Here is a 14,440-nt window from a genome sequence, read left to right as displayed (position 1 = left end):
ATGTTAAAAACAGTCCCCTCCCCCCGCCCCATCTCCAACCCCAACACATACACCAACACACACCAAATACACCCCCCCCACACACACACACACACACATACACACACAGATGAAGTGATCTTAAAAGTGCGTGGCTGAGTACAGAGGAGTCAGGTCAGTAAACGCTAGGGGGCCGACTGCACGGGGCCAGATGCCTCCGCCCGGGCATGCCCCGCCACAAGGACAGTGAGGGGCCCACACAGCAAAACAGTGTTGCAGACCCCCGACTTGGCCAAGATGATGCCAGCCACAAGACGGAGACATCCCAACCAGGGCCAATTGCAGCCCCCAGTGCAGCCGGCCCCCACTGAGGAAACACTGGAGATATGGAATAAAAACATAAAACTACAAAGTCTAAGAACATAAAACTAAATGAATAAGTAAAATTAAATAAAATATGAAATAAAATATAAAGTAAAGTACTAATAAATGGCTAAAATATCATTTAAAAGTAATAAATAACAATAAGTAAAAAGAGGGCTAAGATTCATAAATAAATAAAATTAAATAAAGGTATTAATTAATATTAATAAAGGTATCATTTGCCCTTCTATGTGGCGTCTCACCACAGTGTAGCCACCAAAATACTTGAATTTTGCTTGTCTTTCTGTCATCATTTTTGTTCTTTACTTCTAAAAAATCTTCACTTATTGATTTAATTCATGTAGATATCAACAATGTTTTGACTCCACCTTTGTCTGTTAAAATATGAACTTACAGGTCGTGTTCATAGACTGTATATAAAGATGGACGTAGCATCTGGCTCCAGAATTGAAGCCCACCCGGAAGTGTCAAAAACTTGCAATATCACGCCGTCCGCTAGGGTTGGCTCCAAAAAGCTTTTGCTCCATAGACCCCAATTCATTTTTGGAAAAAATAAAATTTGATAGACTGATTTTCTTCAGCTCAGGATTTTTTCCCCGTTAGTTTTCATGGTCGAAATGAGAGATCAGGTGGCCGATCTTAAAATAAATCAATACTGAATTTAAAATAAATCATTAAAGTTGGCGGAGCCAGGGGGCGTGGCTATACTTGATAGACAGCAACAGAAGCCTCTGCGGTAAAACGTGGGCGGGATAAGAGAGTCCTCAGCCAATCCTGCCCCTAGTTGCTCTCCGGTCCAGTCTGTTTGGTGACGCTTTTTACGTCACTGGCTCCAAAAAATCCAAAACGGCGACCAGGAAGTAGCAAAATCCGGGCTTCATTTTCTCGGCGTTGAAACCAGCGGGTGACGTCACGGTTAGTTTACGCCTGGTCATGTTTGTTGAACCTTGTGTTGTCCTGCAGGTCAAATTGACCCGTTTTATATGGGGAAAAAACATATTTTCACAGTGATTATTTCCACATTTTCAACATTTTTTGGGAAATTTTTGAACATTTTTTTGGTGAACAAAAAAGAAATGCAATAAAAATGTTATTTTTTAAAGAACATTCACAAACGAATCAACCATTTGATTTTTTGTGAATGTTCTTAAAGAAAATATTAGAACTTTTACTGATATGTATGTAATCACTTTAGATATTTTTCACATTTCTTTGAATGATTTTTACTCATTTTCTTGAAAATATTTACAAGAATTTTCTTGCCGAATTTGCTGGATTTTTTTTAAAAAATAAAACTTTTAAGGAATTATTGGAATTTTCTTTTGCAAATTTTCAAAACTTTGGGGAATTTTTTTGCTGAAGTTTTGGATTTTTTTTCCAGACAAGGAAACAATGTTTACTGGTGCCTGTAAATGAGCACAATAGGAGGGATAAATATGAACCGACAGGGTAGCAGCTGGTGAGCTTATTTTAGTATAGATGCATTAAAAAGGACAGAAACAGCTTTGTTCTGTCTAAAAGTAACACAATCTGTGTGACACATTATGTCTTAATATGTTCTAAAAGCTGCTAGAACAAAGTGTTAAAATAACAACTTGTGGCTTTTGGGTGAGATGTGCCGAGCTATTACTTTAACAGATCAAAACCAGACAAGACACTAAAGCTGAACTGACTTCTTATTTAACGGATGTGCACAAGAGATTTTCACATCCTAATCAGCAAGAAAGTGAGTGAGCTATTTCCAAAAATGTCAATTAATGAAAATAGCTGCAAGTTTAAATGTGATTTGAGAAGATTGAACATTGTGCTTAGAAGGTAGAAATGTTTCAGATCTTGTTCCTGTCCGTTCTTTCTGTCACCTCTTTTTTCCTTCCTTCTTTACATTTTTCACCTCATCTGTTTAGACCTTTCACACATCTGCAGAACAGCTCAACCGACTGCGTGCATAAATATGTGTGTGTGATCGCTACAGGAAAGTCTGTGTGTGAAAACGTATCAACAGGTTGTACATCGGGGAGGGACTGTGTGTCACGCAGGCTTTGCTGTCATGCCACCTTGTCTGCATTCTTGTGTGAAGTTTGGTCGCCTCATGTAGAAAAGCCAATCAAAGGCTTCACTTCAGAGTTTCAGATCAACTTCTGTGAGTTTTTTCAGTTTTATGAGACAAGTCAAGACAGTAGGAACCGCTGTAATGTGACACAGAAGCAGCAGCTGATTTCTATCATCAGGTCCAGCTCAGACAGATACACTGGCTTTACTGTAACAGACACGACTCTGCTTGCATGTGTGTGTGGGCGTGTTTGTGCGCCGTTTCCAGCGATACGAGTCTCTCTCCGGCCAGACGGTTTTATCTGCAGGTTTGAGGTCTCTGCATTTCTGCATGTCCACATGCAGACGCAGCACAAACACACACAATCACCGACTATTATCGGATCAGTCGCAGCCTTCCTGTCCCCTTCGCTGTCTATCCTAACAATCGTGTGACTCTCTTCTTCTCGTAAAGATCTCTACAACTCGACTTTCGGGAAGAGAACAGAATCGGTCCAGCAGCAAGAGGCACTGAAACCAGGTTTTACATGAACAGGTGCTTTTGTCCACACTGGACTGCCTGGAGAAATGAAGCTGTAAGTGTGCCTTCAGAATAAAAGGTGAAATTTAGTGGTGGGAGGATACAGTGCAATGAGTTTGGTTCATTCACTCTCCTGTTGTCCTCATTTACGGGCTCAAAAAATATTGTTCCCTTGTCTGTCAAAAGTGAAATAAATTCAGCAAAAAACGTAACCAATTTTCTGAAAATTTGCAAAACCTTCTGGAAGAAAATTCCAATAATTTCTTAAGTTTCCCTTAAAAAATACTTTAAGAAATAAGAAAATAAGAAAGAAAATTCTTGTAAATATTTTCAAAAATCTTCAAAAAAAATCCTAAAAATATCTAAAGTGATTTCATATACTGTATATCAGTAAAATTTCTAATACTTTCTTTAAGAACATTCACAAAAAATCAACCAAAATCCAGAGAAATTTGCTCGATTTTGGTTGATTTTTTTTAGTGAATGTTCTTAAGAAACATTTTTAAAATTTCTTTTTTTCCACCAGAAAATGTTCAAAGATTTCCCAAAAATGTTAAAAATGTGAACATCAGAAGTTTCACTGTGAAAATATATATTTTTTTCCACATTTTTAAACTTTAAAACGGGTCAATTTTGGCCCGCAGGACGACATGAGGGATAATTCTGCAATGGGGACATTTGCAGTGTTACAGCAGCAAAAGATAGTGTAACTATACATAAATACTAGGTCTTTTCATGAATATAAATACTGGGGTAAGTATTAATATTGCAAAGGTTGTATGTAAATAGAAGTACCGATACAGAATATGTTCTATTATATGTAGAAAAATAGACACAAGTCTGTTAATGGAGGAATTTTCCCCATTAAAGTGCTATTATTTATCGTCAAGGAAAGTAGTTTTTAAAGGCCAACATCAGACCGCATCATATTTGGTGTCAGACGTGGCGTTGTTCCCTTTCAAACCTGCCAGCTGCACTTCTTAATATAACAGAGCTGCGTTTCCTCATTCTGTTGCAAGATTGCAGGTCTATATCTGACATAGATTTATGCCTTCAGACGCATCTGAAACTGTCCGGTTTCCTCTCATGTTTGCCTCTGCAGACCACCAGCTTTTATTTTTAGCTCTGCGTGGGCAACTCATTCAGTCATGTCTGTCTGAAAGAAAGTTTCATTCACTCTATTTGGGCTCTCTGCGCTACCTGGAGCAAATGTCAGGCTCTAATTCACGCTGTGTTGAAAATAAAACGGCACGATTGTGTGTCTAAAGGTGAACCAGCTGAATGACAAGAAGGTCGAACTAAGCACACAATTTCAGTGCTTTCAGTGCTTCATTTCTGGTGACAATGAATGGTTTCCAGAGTTCTATTTGTCTTGGAGACATGCAAACAAGCAAATCAAATTTTTCAGACGCATGTAGGAGGAGAGACCTTTCGGATTTCTTTCACAGGATTATAGTTCGAGTACTGTAACCTTCAAACTTCACCTCCTCACTTCCTCGTCACGAACATACACTTCCCCTTTCAGTTCTCACTAAGAGCTGCTGCTGCTAAGAAAGACGATTATTCTCCTGCTGTATCTCAGCTGTGAATCTCGTGTGTATTCCTGCTCCGTTCTGCTGTTTGTATAGCATTAGAGTCGCATGTCTAGAGAGGACAATTACAGGAAAGAGACAATGTGTTACAGTCTGTGAGACGGACAGATAGTCTCAAATGTTTTTTCTTTTTTTTTTCGGTTATGCAGATTGCAGCAAAAAAGGAAATGGAACATTGAGAATAAAGCAGGAAGTCACAGCATTAATATTATCCTGACTCAGATATAGATGAGGCAGTAAAAAATGTTTCTGCACTTTTAGACAGCCGCACCGCAAAATCTTTTTATGGATGGAATGGAAAAAATGCAAACAGACATCTGAATAGATTGTAAGAAAAGCACAAGAAGATAAATAAAGAATTAAACAAGCTCGTCAAAGTGGAAGCATTACTGTAGAGAATCCGGCTGGTGTTGATTTAGACACAGAGACAGGTCTGCAAAATGAGACAAAACAGTGCAGTGAAAGGCCACTTCTCCACCCTCAGGAAACTGTGAATCAAAACTTCAAAAGTAGGAAAGAAACTCTCTCCTGCACAGCAGAGACTGACTGATCGCTGTCTACAGCCAGCAGGGATCTGCCTCACAACTGCCTCATCTTTAGGGTTTATTTTTATATAAAACATCCCTGACTTGACTGAAACAGAATTTTAATGATTTGTGTCCATCAGCTTGAATAACTGCAATAAAATTTGAACTAAAATCATGTCATTTGAATGTAAAACTGAAGCTGTATTCCAATAAAGTTGAAAGTGAATGTAATATTTTGAAAAAAAAAGGTTTCAAATTCAGTTCTGAAGGTTCAGATTCAGACTCTGTTTTCAAAATGATTCAAATTTCTCCCCATATTATGACTTAACTTCATAGGATATTTTTTGGGTTTAAAAATAGTAAATTTAGAAATGATTGTACCCTTGAAGAATTTGGACATAAAGTCTTAAATTATTATTTTCATCGTTGTGCTGCCAGAACGCTTCAAAGGAAGAGAAACTTAATTTTTCTGTTGACTGCTAATGTTTTTTTTTTAAACATTATTGCAACTATGCTGCTGGACCAATGGTGCTTAATTGAGGAGATAATTTAGGAAAAATTAGAAACAACAGTTTAAATGCCTTTCTTTTCTGCTAAAGTGAATTATACTCTCAATATTCACATAATATTACTCAAACCAGTGCTAGACAGTAGAACTGTTACAAGTGGTTGAACTGCATTTTTCACTAGCGTGGTGGTCTCTTAATCAGCGTTCCGTGCTGCTGCATCCGGAGCAATTATGAAACAACAAGCACAGTAGAGCTTTAAGTGCAGTCTGAAATTAAATTTAGGATCAGTACGTGACACCATCCCGGACGTTCGCTGACTGCAGATGTGGTCGTGGTTAACGTTTTTATTTAAAGAGTCCATATGAACACCGCACTGTTGTTTTCACAACCTTGTGAGTGGACGTTTTCTAAAAACTCCTCATGAGCTGTGATGTGTTCACTGAAGTTTTCAGAAATGTCAAAGGCCACAGAACTTCATTTAGGGGGAACTTAAAATATTGTCCTTTTAGCTGTATAATGGCTCTGTCATTTCTTTGTGACTTTGCATTTCCTGTTTGGCATTACCCGCTTACTAGCTTGCTATGGTTAGCGTCGGTGGCTACTGGACGCTGACATGTTGTCCTCAGGACTCATGTCCAATGGTACCTACTGAACGGCAAACATTTGCTGTATTTGACTTCCCGTGTTGCAATCATGACTTCACGAGGTCAATCTGAGGGCAGCAGCGCATGCATAGCCAGCAGTGCAGTGTACAAACACCACTAGAGGTTTGTCGAAGGCTAACTACTAGCTAGCTATAAAAAATGCAGCTTTTGCCACTTCCATGCTCCAGAATGTGACCTCCTGGCTCATTTGCTATCTGGAACTATAAAACGACTGACTTTGCTGCACTTATGTGCTGGCTGGAAGTCATTAAGCCTCACAGAGGACTTTGTCATTGTGCTTCCTAAACTCCCACACTGCCATCTGCTTGCTGACACAGAAGTGCTGCCTCATTTGGTTGGAATCGGTAGCAAAGAAGAAACCTGGTCAGAACATCCCTACTTGCTAAATTTTTCGTAAGGAGCAGTGTTGGTGTCATTTACTGTAGAGCAGGGGTGTCAAACAAGCAGCCCCCCGGGCCAAAACCCATCCGGCCCGCTTTGTAAAGTGTAAAAATTCCAGAGAAGACATTAACTGCAATTTGTAAATTTACAAAACTATAAATTATAAATAAGTTCTAGAACATGACAAATTGTTTTGCTCATAAAGTAAAATGCTAGATTGCTCATTGTTCTTTTGTTGCTTTGTGTCTCATTACCTCCGCCAGGAGGTTATGTAATCACCGGAGTTTGTTTGTCTGTCCGTCTGTGTGTGTGTTTGTCTGTTAACAGCATAACTCAAAACGTCATGGACGGATTTTCACCAAATTGTTACAGGATGCCCGGAAGAGCACGAGTAAGAATCGATTAGATTTTGGAGGTGATCCGAATCACCGTCTGGATCCAGGAATTTTTTGAAGGTTGAAGGACAATTGAGATATGGCCGCCAGGCGGCCGCCGGCCATCTCTCAATTGTACAGACAGAGGTCGCTGCAACGATCCCGGGCGACGGCCAAATCCCCCGCGGCAGGTTCGGGCTTCCCGGGCGAGTCAGGACCGACGAAACGAAGCGGCGGCGACACGTGCGGTACCGTCACACGCGCGCGCAACGGTACGTACGTTCGGCAGCGCCGCGTGCTAAACACTGTGCTGTTACACTGTGCATGCATGTTATGCTTTCTGCACAAACTGTTGAAACTCAATACAATCCGTCCATGACTTTTTGAGTTATGCTGTTAACAGACAGACGGACAGACAGATGGCCTGGCGGAGGTATGCGCTCTCCGAGTGCTTTTCTAGTTTTTGTAATATTTTGCCTTGTTTTTGCTTTTTTGGCTAACATTTGTTGTTTTGTTTCTCATTTTTGTTGTTTTGTGCTTCCTTTTTTGTGTTACTTGAATTATTTTTGTCATTTTGTGTTTTGATTTATTCGTTGTGTTTTGTATCGTTTGTGTCGTCTTGTGTATTTTTTGTCTTGCTTGTCTTCTTTGTCTACTTTTTGTTGCCCGTTTCTCGTTTTTTTAATTTTTTGTTTTGTTTTTGTCGTTTTTGTCATTTCTTTGTCCCATTGTAAATTTTTTGTCAAATTTTTTGTCTATTTTTTTTTTTTGTGTCTTTCGTCTCATTTTTTGTCTCTCTGCAAAGCCTCACGTACTGCATGTTTGTTAATGCAGGATCGCACTGTTTATCAGTGTAGCTTCACAGAGTCTGGTTCAATCTCCTGTTAAACATATTACATGTTTCTTTAACACTGAATTTATTTCAATAGCTGCTGCGTACACTGTATAGTTTAAGAGTTCCATAGCTGGATGGATATGTGATCAGTGATAAACTGTGGTTAAAAGGCGGTTGTATTAATCCTCTCACTAAAAGGTCAAGGGGTTAAAAGTTGAATATGTACTTTTTTAATATCCTGCGGTTGATTGTTTCTGGAGATGAAGTTATCAAAATGTCCACCATGTTTTTACAACATACATGGATGTACCGGATTGTACTGGGCCTTAAATCTAATTACAAATTTAAATATATTACACGTACCTTTTCATAGTACTATGAGGGAGTGAAACTGTGGTCTAATGCTAGCATTCTGTAGGCAAACCAGTGGGCGGTGAAATGTTCAACGTGGTTAGATGCCCTCCTTTCTGTTACTGCTGCCTTACTGAACAGAAACGTTACCATGAAAATCCTCCCACCAGATGTTATTTTTATTTATTCACCCACAAAACAGTAAACAGTCTTCAAAAATACAAATCTGAGGGAATAATTAATCAATCAATAAATATATAGAACACATACAATATCCTGAATTGACACAATTGCGAGAACACCTTGAATCCTTTGTGGCACGGACAATAAATTCGATTAAAATGGGTCAACAAACGCAGCGTGAAAGCCAAACAGGAAGATGAGTGAGTCAACGCTGTGAGATAAGGATGCTTGTGTGGTGGAGTCATAAAGAACAACAATGAACAAAGAACTTTCTTGGAAAAAGAAGGGCTGCTTTGGCTCCAAAACTTGTCAAAACCTGAAAAAAAAAAAACCCTCCTGACTAGAAGAAATTCAACTCTGTGAAGTGAATTTTCAAACACAAACAATCACACTTTTGTCAGCTGCCGGTCACATCCCCATCAATCTCTGGCAGTTGTGACATTTAACGAGCAGCGCGTCTGATAGCGTTCAGGTCAAACTGAGGAACTTTAGCTGGAGTTCTTTGACCTTTTTGGGGACAGAGAGGCTGCTGATGTTGTATCTGAACAAATTTATGGAACACGCTGGCTCATGAGGATTAAATAGAAAGTAGAGAGAGAGAAGAGAGAGGAGGGAAAGGACAGAGAAGTGGGCAAAATGTCAGCGGGTGAATTCTCCACAGAGACAAAAGCATCGTTGTGGTTGTAATTTGTGAATGCGGAAGTCCTGTGACATCACAAGCCATTTGTCACCGGGTAGTCCCTAATGTTATAAGGTTCAACAAGGGGGTGGAATGGCGGGAGGCTGATTAGGCCTATGTATGAGCGTATGTGTGTGTGACGAATCTCCCTGACGAGGAATAAATTAATAGTAACAACGATGAGCACACTGTATGTCGCTGACCAATATCTACGTATGAATATGAGTCATTGTCTGTGTGTAAATGTGCAGAAATCGACCGGCGGTGACATTCTGCCAACTCAAAACACAACGGAAATTTTCCCTCACTGCAAAGTTGTCACATTAAAAAAACACGCTGGAGATTTTTATCGCTTTTCTCTGTTCTTCTTCCATCCACCGCCCCACTCGTGCTGCCTTTCAACCCCCAGAAAGAGAGCTGGCCGTGGGGGTGAAGGAGAGCAGAGAGGCCCCACTGTCTGCCGCTTTCTCCTCTTGTCTCGTTAAAACAGTGGAGCTGTGTTCGAACCGGGGCTCAAGGGCAAAACGAAGAAAGGAATGCGCGTATGTGTGTGTTTGTCCTATACAGTAAGTCTAATTCATTGTAGTTTTGTGGCTCTTTTCTTTCTGACTTGAGGTTTCTACCCTGTGCTGTCACATGCTCACAGGGCTTTTTATACATGCATCAGCTGAAAGTTTCCCTCTGATCTCCCACACCACCCACCCTTTGTTCTTTTTCTTATTACTTTCTTCCTTCCATTTTTGACCGTCTGAGGCCTTCATTGTCCCGCTGCTTCCCTTCTTTTCATCTCTTCTCCTGGTTTTCATTGTTTATAGTGTGCGATTTTGAAGCTTTTGCTGTCTCAGCAATCCAAAATGGCAGAAACTTTCCTTTCTTACACGCGAGCGGTAAATTCACATCCAGCTCATAACGAAAGAGATGAATGGAAGTGTGAAAAGAACCGCTCAGAGTGTGCAACAAATGTCTCTTGTGTATATTTACGTGCAAATTACTGTGCATCTCTCCCCTCTTTATGAGTCTTTAAAGGCTTTATGAGCTGTATGATTGCTCACAAGCTTTACAATGGAGACCAATTAGCCAAATGTGTGTGTACTTTTGAGCTTGTGTGCTGACTAAGCTTTATCGTTAACCGCTGGAAACCCCTTTGAAGTGGAAGGTCAGGATTTTAAAAGCTCTGTCACTGTATTTCCCTCCTCTCACTCTCCTCCTGAAGTGTCCTTACTGTATTATCATTGAGTTTTCATCGTCATTGTCTTCCTCGTGTCTAGTAGGAGCTGGAGCCCGACGGCTGCTGCTGAGGAAGCTTAAAGCTGGACGGGAGGCCTTCGAAGGAGGAGGTCCCAGGGAGGAGGAAAAGGAGGCAGAGGAGGAGGAGGGTAGGGGAGCCACAGTGGCTCTCATCTTGCTGCTTGTTCCCAGTTGGCGACCCTGGTTTTGTGGCTGAATGGAGACAAAACACACATTTAACACTCATTCGATGCTGCTTAAAATGGAATTTAAATGACAAAGTTTATGAATGCAATAGATCCAAAAGAAGGAGAGAAGGAACACAAAGTGAAGAAAAAAACCATCATGTTAAGACTTTAACCCTCCTGTTGTCTTCATTTACAGGCACCAAAAGATTTGGTTTCCTTGTCTGAAAATAATGCAAAAATTCAGCAAAAAAAATATTCTCCAAATTTGTGAAAATTTGCAAAACCTTCAGGATGAAAATTCCAATAATTCCTTAAAAGTTTCCCTTAAAAGTTTTATTTAAAAAACCCCCCAAACTTGACAAGAAAATTCTTGTAAATATTTTCAAAAAATGAGTTAAAATCCTAAAAATATCTAAAGTGATTACATATATCAGTGAAATGTCTAATATTTTCTTTAAGAACATTCACAAAAAAAAAATCTAATTGGTGTTACTATCATTATTTTTGTGAATGACTGCTATATATGTAATCATTTTAGATATTTTTAGGATTTTTTAAAAGATTTTTACTCATTTTTTGAAAATATTCAGAAGAATTTTCTTGCCAAATTAGTTTTATTTTTAAATAAAACTTTTAAGGAATTGTTGGGATTTTCTTCCTGAAGGTTTTGCAAATTTTCAGAAAGTTGGGGAATTTTTTTGCCGAATTTTTGGATTTTTTTCAGACAAGGAAACAAAATTTTTTGGTGCCCGTAAATGAGGACAACAGGAGGGTTAAAATGGAATTTAAATGACAAACTTTAGCTAAATGATACAGTGAAAAAATAAGTTTGAGTTTTTGAAGGTAATAGATTCAAAAGAAGGAGAGGAGGAAGACAAAGTGAAGCAAAAAACATCATGTTAAGACTTTAAGAATAAGTCCAGTGGATGAAAAGAGATGGTGCCAGAGAACAGAACACAACAGCGTGAATGGACATTTTCTCTGTGTCTGTCTGCTGAACGGGACTATTTGCATGTTAGCAGCGTTATCACGACTCATGAGTCACTCTGCCAACAGCTGTACACTCCGGAGTCACAACAGGCCACGTTAGAATAGAATAGAGTAGAATAGTATTAAATAGAAAGAGCAATAAAAGTTGTATGTTTGACCAAAAGAACACTGTCCAGAAGTATGCGTGGGGGTTACTCCTTTGAGTTTGCAACAACACGGAAGTACGAAACGTAAAGTTTGCTCTGTAAGATCAGTAAAAAGTGATCTATTAAAGTAAGCGATTATTGACTTTAGTGTATGACAATGCTTGCTTAAAGTACAAAGCAATGTTTGGATCTTTGCCTGTACAGTTGTCAATATATCTAAATATTATCTGACTAATTTCCACTTCATTTGTCACCTAGAAAGGCACAATTTTCACATGTAAAAAATTGAAATATTGTGTCATGTCACAGATACTTTACAGCTTTAAGGAGTGTCTCTTGTGGCACAAAACTGTTTAAAATCAGCCGTTTTATCTCTAGAAACACGGTCGGGTAACAGAAGGTTTAATAAGTTAGCATGAGTCAGAGTGAAAACACTGAAACAGAACAGAAGAACGACTCACAACATTATCTGTTTCAGCTTAAAAACACACAGTTATCATATGAGTCAATGAGATAAAACATTCGGCATTAACAGCTTTATTTTTGGGTCCACATGAAACCAAGTTTTCACTCATCTTTTGACTCAAATGGATCTTTATATGTACCTGTGATTATTCTTGTGTTATACTCAATGGTGACTAAATGCATTATTTACTTATGCAATAACAGCATTTAGCTAGATTTTATACATAAATATTGCACTTTTTACTTCACTACATTTGTTATTTGTTACTTTTCAGATCAGCATTTTGCAATATAGCCATGATAAGATTATAAAACACAATATAAACCACTGGCTCCCAACCTGTCATGTTTCAGACACCTAGAAACTAGACAGTTTTATTTCAGAAACTGTTCAAATTATCCATTATTTTACAAAAAATTTACTTCCAAGTCAGATGTGTCTTGTAATCTTTTGGTGGGAGCCTCACAGGACTTATCTTTCAAACTGAACATTAAGGACTTAAAATTAACTCCACTTCAACGAAACACACGGTAAAATACTGCTGTGTATACATTGTCTGATTACTTAAGCCCCGTGTCGTCCTGCAGGTCAAAATGGACCCGCAGGAAAAAAATATATTTTCGAAGTGAACATCTGATGTCCACATTTTCAACATTTTTGGGAAATCTTTGAACATTTTTTGGTGTAAAAAAAAAAGAAATGTTAAAAATGTTTCTTAAGAACATTCACACAAAAAATCAACCAAAATCCAGCAAATTTCACTGGATTTCTTTGATTTTTTGTGAATGTTCTTAAAGAAAACATAAGTTTTACTGATATATATGTAATCACTTCAGATATTTTTAGGATGTGTTTTGAAGATTTTTACATTTTTTTTGAAAATATTTCCAAGAATTTTCTTGCCAAATTTGTGGGATTTTTCCAAAAGAAAACTTTTAAGGGAAACTTTTAAGGAATTATTGGAATTTTCTTTCTGAAGGTAATTTTCAGAAATTTTTGGATCTTTTCAGTCAAAGAAACAATATTTTTTGGTGCACGTAAATGAGGACAACAGGAGGGTTAAACTAGCTCCAGAGACCGTAATTACATCTGATTAGTTGAAATTCTGCTCATGACAAACTACTGTTTGCATCCAAACACTTCAGATATTTTAATGCCATGTTTAGTAGCATCTTTACATCCTTTAATCTGATAAACTGCACACATTGTATCCAGGGCCTGCTCATGCCAGAGTATCTAAACCCTGAACTGTCTGCAAGCAGTCAGTGCTGCCATCTAGTGAGCAGAAAAGGAAGTGAAAACTGAGGAGGAAGTTGCACTGAGCAATGACACCCAGCCTTAGTGTGCTTATCACAATGTCCTACTTTCTGACGCATGAATGTCATTAGCCTTACTCATGTTGTAGTTTATATGAGCAGCAGAAACTGCCATAAAGCTGCGGTGTTTACCTGCCGAGGCTGTCTGCTGGCCGAGCTTTTAAGGCCCTCTACTGTCTGAGGCGGGTCTCTGTGGGAAGGTGCTGGCTGGAGCCTGGAATCACAATTCATATTCAAAATTCAATTCCATATTTTATTGTTATTGTCAATAAAACAATGAAATTTCATTCAGAGCATGTCATACATTGCATAACAATGATATAAAAAGTGCAAAAATGGTGCGAAACCCTTCTCAAAGTCCCATAAACACCCACAGTATAAAATTAACACACGATAATATACACTTTAATTATTCAGTGCAGGCACAAATGTATAAGTAGGAACAGTAAGAACGGATCTCAACGTGACAAATAAAGGCTCTTTTCTTTAAAGCGCAATCTGCAGATGGCAAGAATGTGTTAATTTCTTTGCAGAATAAGGTGTTAAAACATGCAAAGTCACATGTTTTGTGTTTTGTTGCCCCCCTCCGTCACCGACAGGTACAAGTGCCTGAGGGTGACAGTAAAGATCTGTTCTGATGAGCGATCCTTCATATCATAATCATGTTTCTTTTGCTGTACCCATAAAGGTATGATCATTTATTTTTGCATAAATTTGATCTGGATTCCCCACGTTGGGCCAGGATTGTATTCGTATATATTTATATACAAACAGGGTAACACGGAGAGAGCTGAAATTTGGCCAGGATGAAAAGTTATCAGAATGCTTCACAAAAGTCTGAGGGCGTAGAAATGGTGTCAGTATGGGCGTGGTCCACCATAGTTCTACCGCACCTCCAGCATGGCAGTGGGGTCCTTATTTGTCTCGATTTGTGTTTCAAGGTTATGAAATAGCGAGTAATGTTTTTCCAGCAGAAGTTTGTGGAGGAGATTTGTGTTTCCCATATTGTGCTCCACATTTCCTCTGTTATTTCTATTTGTTAACACCTTTTTATCACATTAAAGATTTCAATATCATTC

At 38.6% G+C, this 14,440-nt stretch overlaps 1 protein-coding gene across 1 annotated transcript in view; it reads right to left on the bottom strand.

Annotated features, from left to right (window-relative positions):
• Positions 1–7,864: 7,864 nt before the first annotated feature.
• m1ap (meiosis 1 associated protein) overlaps positions 7,865–14,440 on the bottom strand; it is a 61,087-nt gene continuing 54,511 nt past the window's right edge. Inside the window, exons 10-11 of the mRNA XM_022205759.2 lie at positions 13,494–13,575; positions 7,865–10,468 (exon numbers count right to left, since the gene is read on the bottom strand). Coding sequence (XP_022061451.2) covers positions 10,247–10,468; positions 13,494–13,575 — 304 coding nt within the window. The 3' untranslated portion in view covers positions 7,865–10,246. The remainder of the gene's footprint in view (positions 10,469–13,493; positions 13,576–14,440) is intronic.

The sequence above is a fragment of the Acanthochromis polyacanthus genome, chromosome 23 (genome assembly GCF_021347895.1).
Source record: "Acanthochromis polyacanthus isolate Apoly-LR-REF ecotype Palm Island chromosome 23, KAUST_Apoly_ChrSc, whole genome shotgun sequence".
Taxonomy (NCBI): domain Eukaryota; kingdom Metazoa; phylum Chordata; class Actinopteri; family Pomacentridae; genus Acanthochromis; species Acanthochromis polyacanthus.
This window is presented reverse-complemented; position numbering and strand designations above follow the sequence as displayed.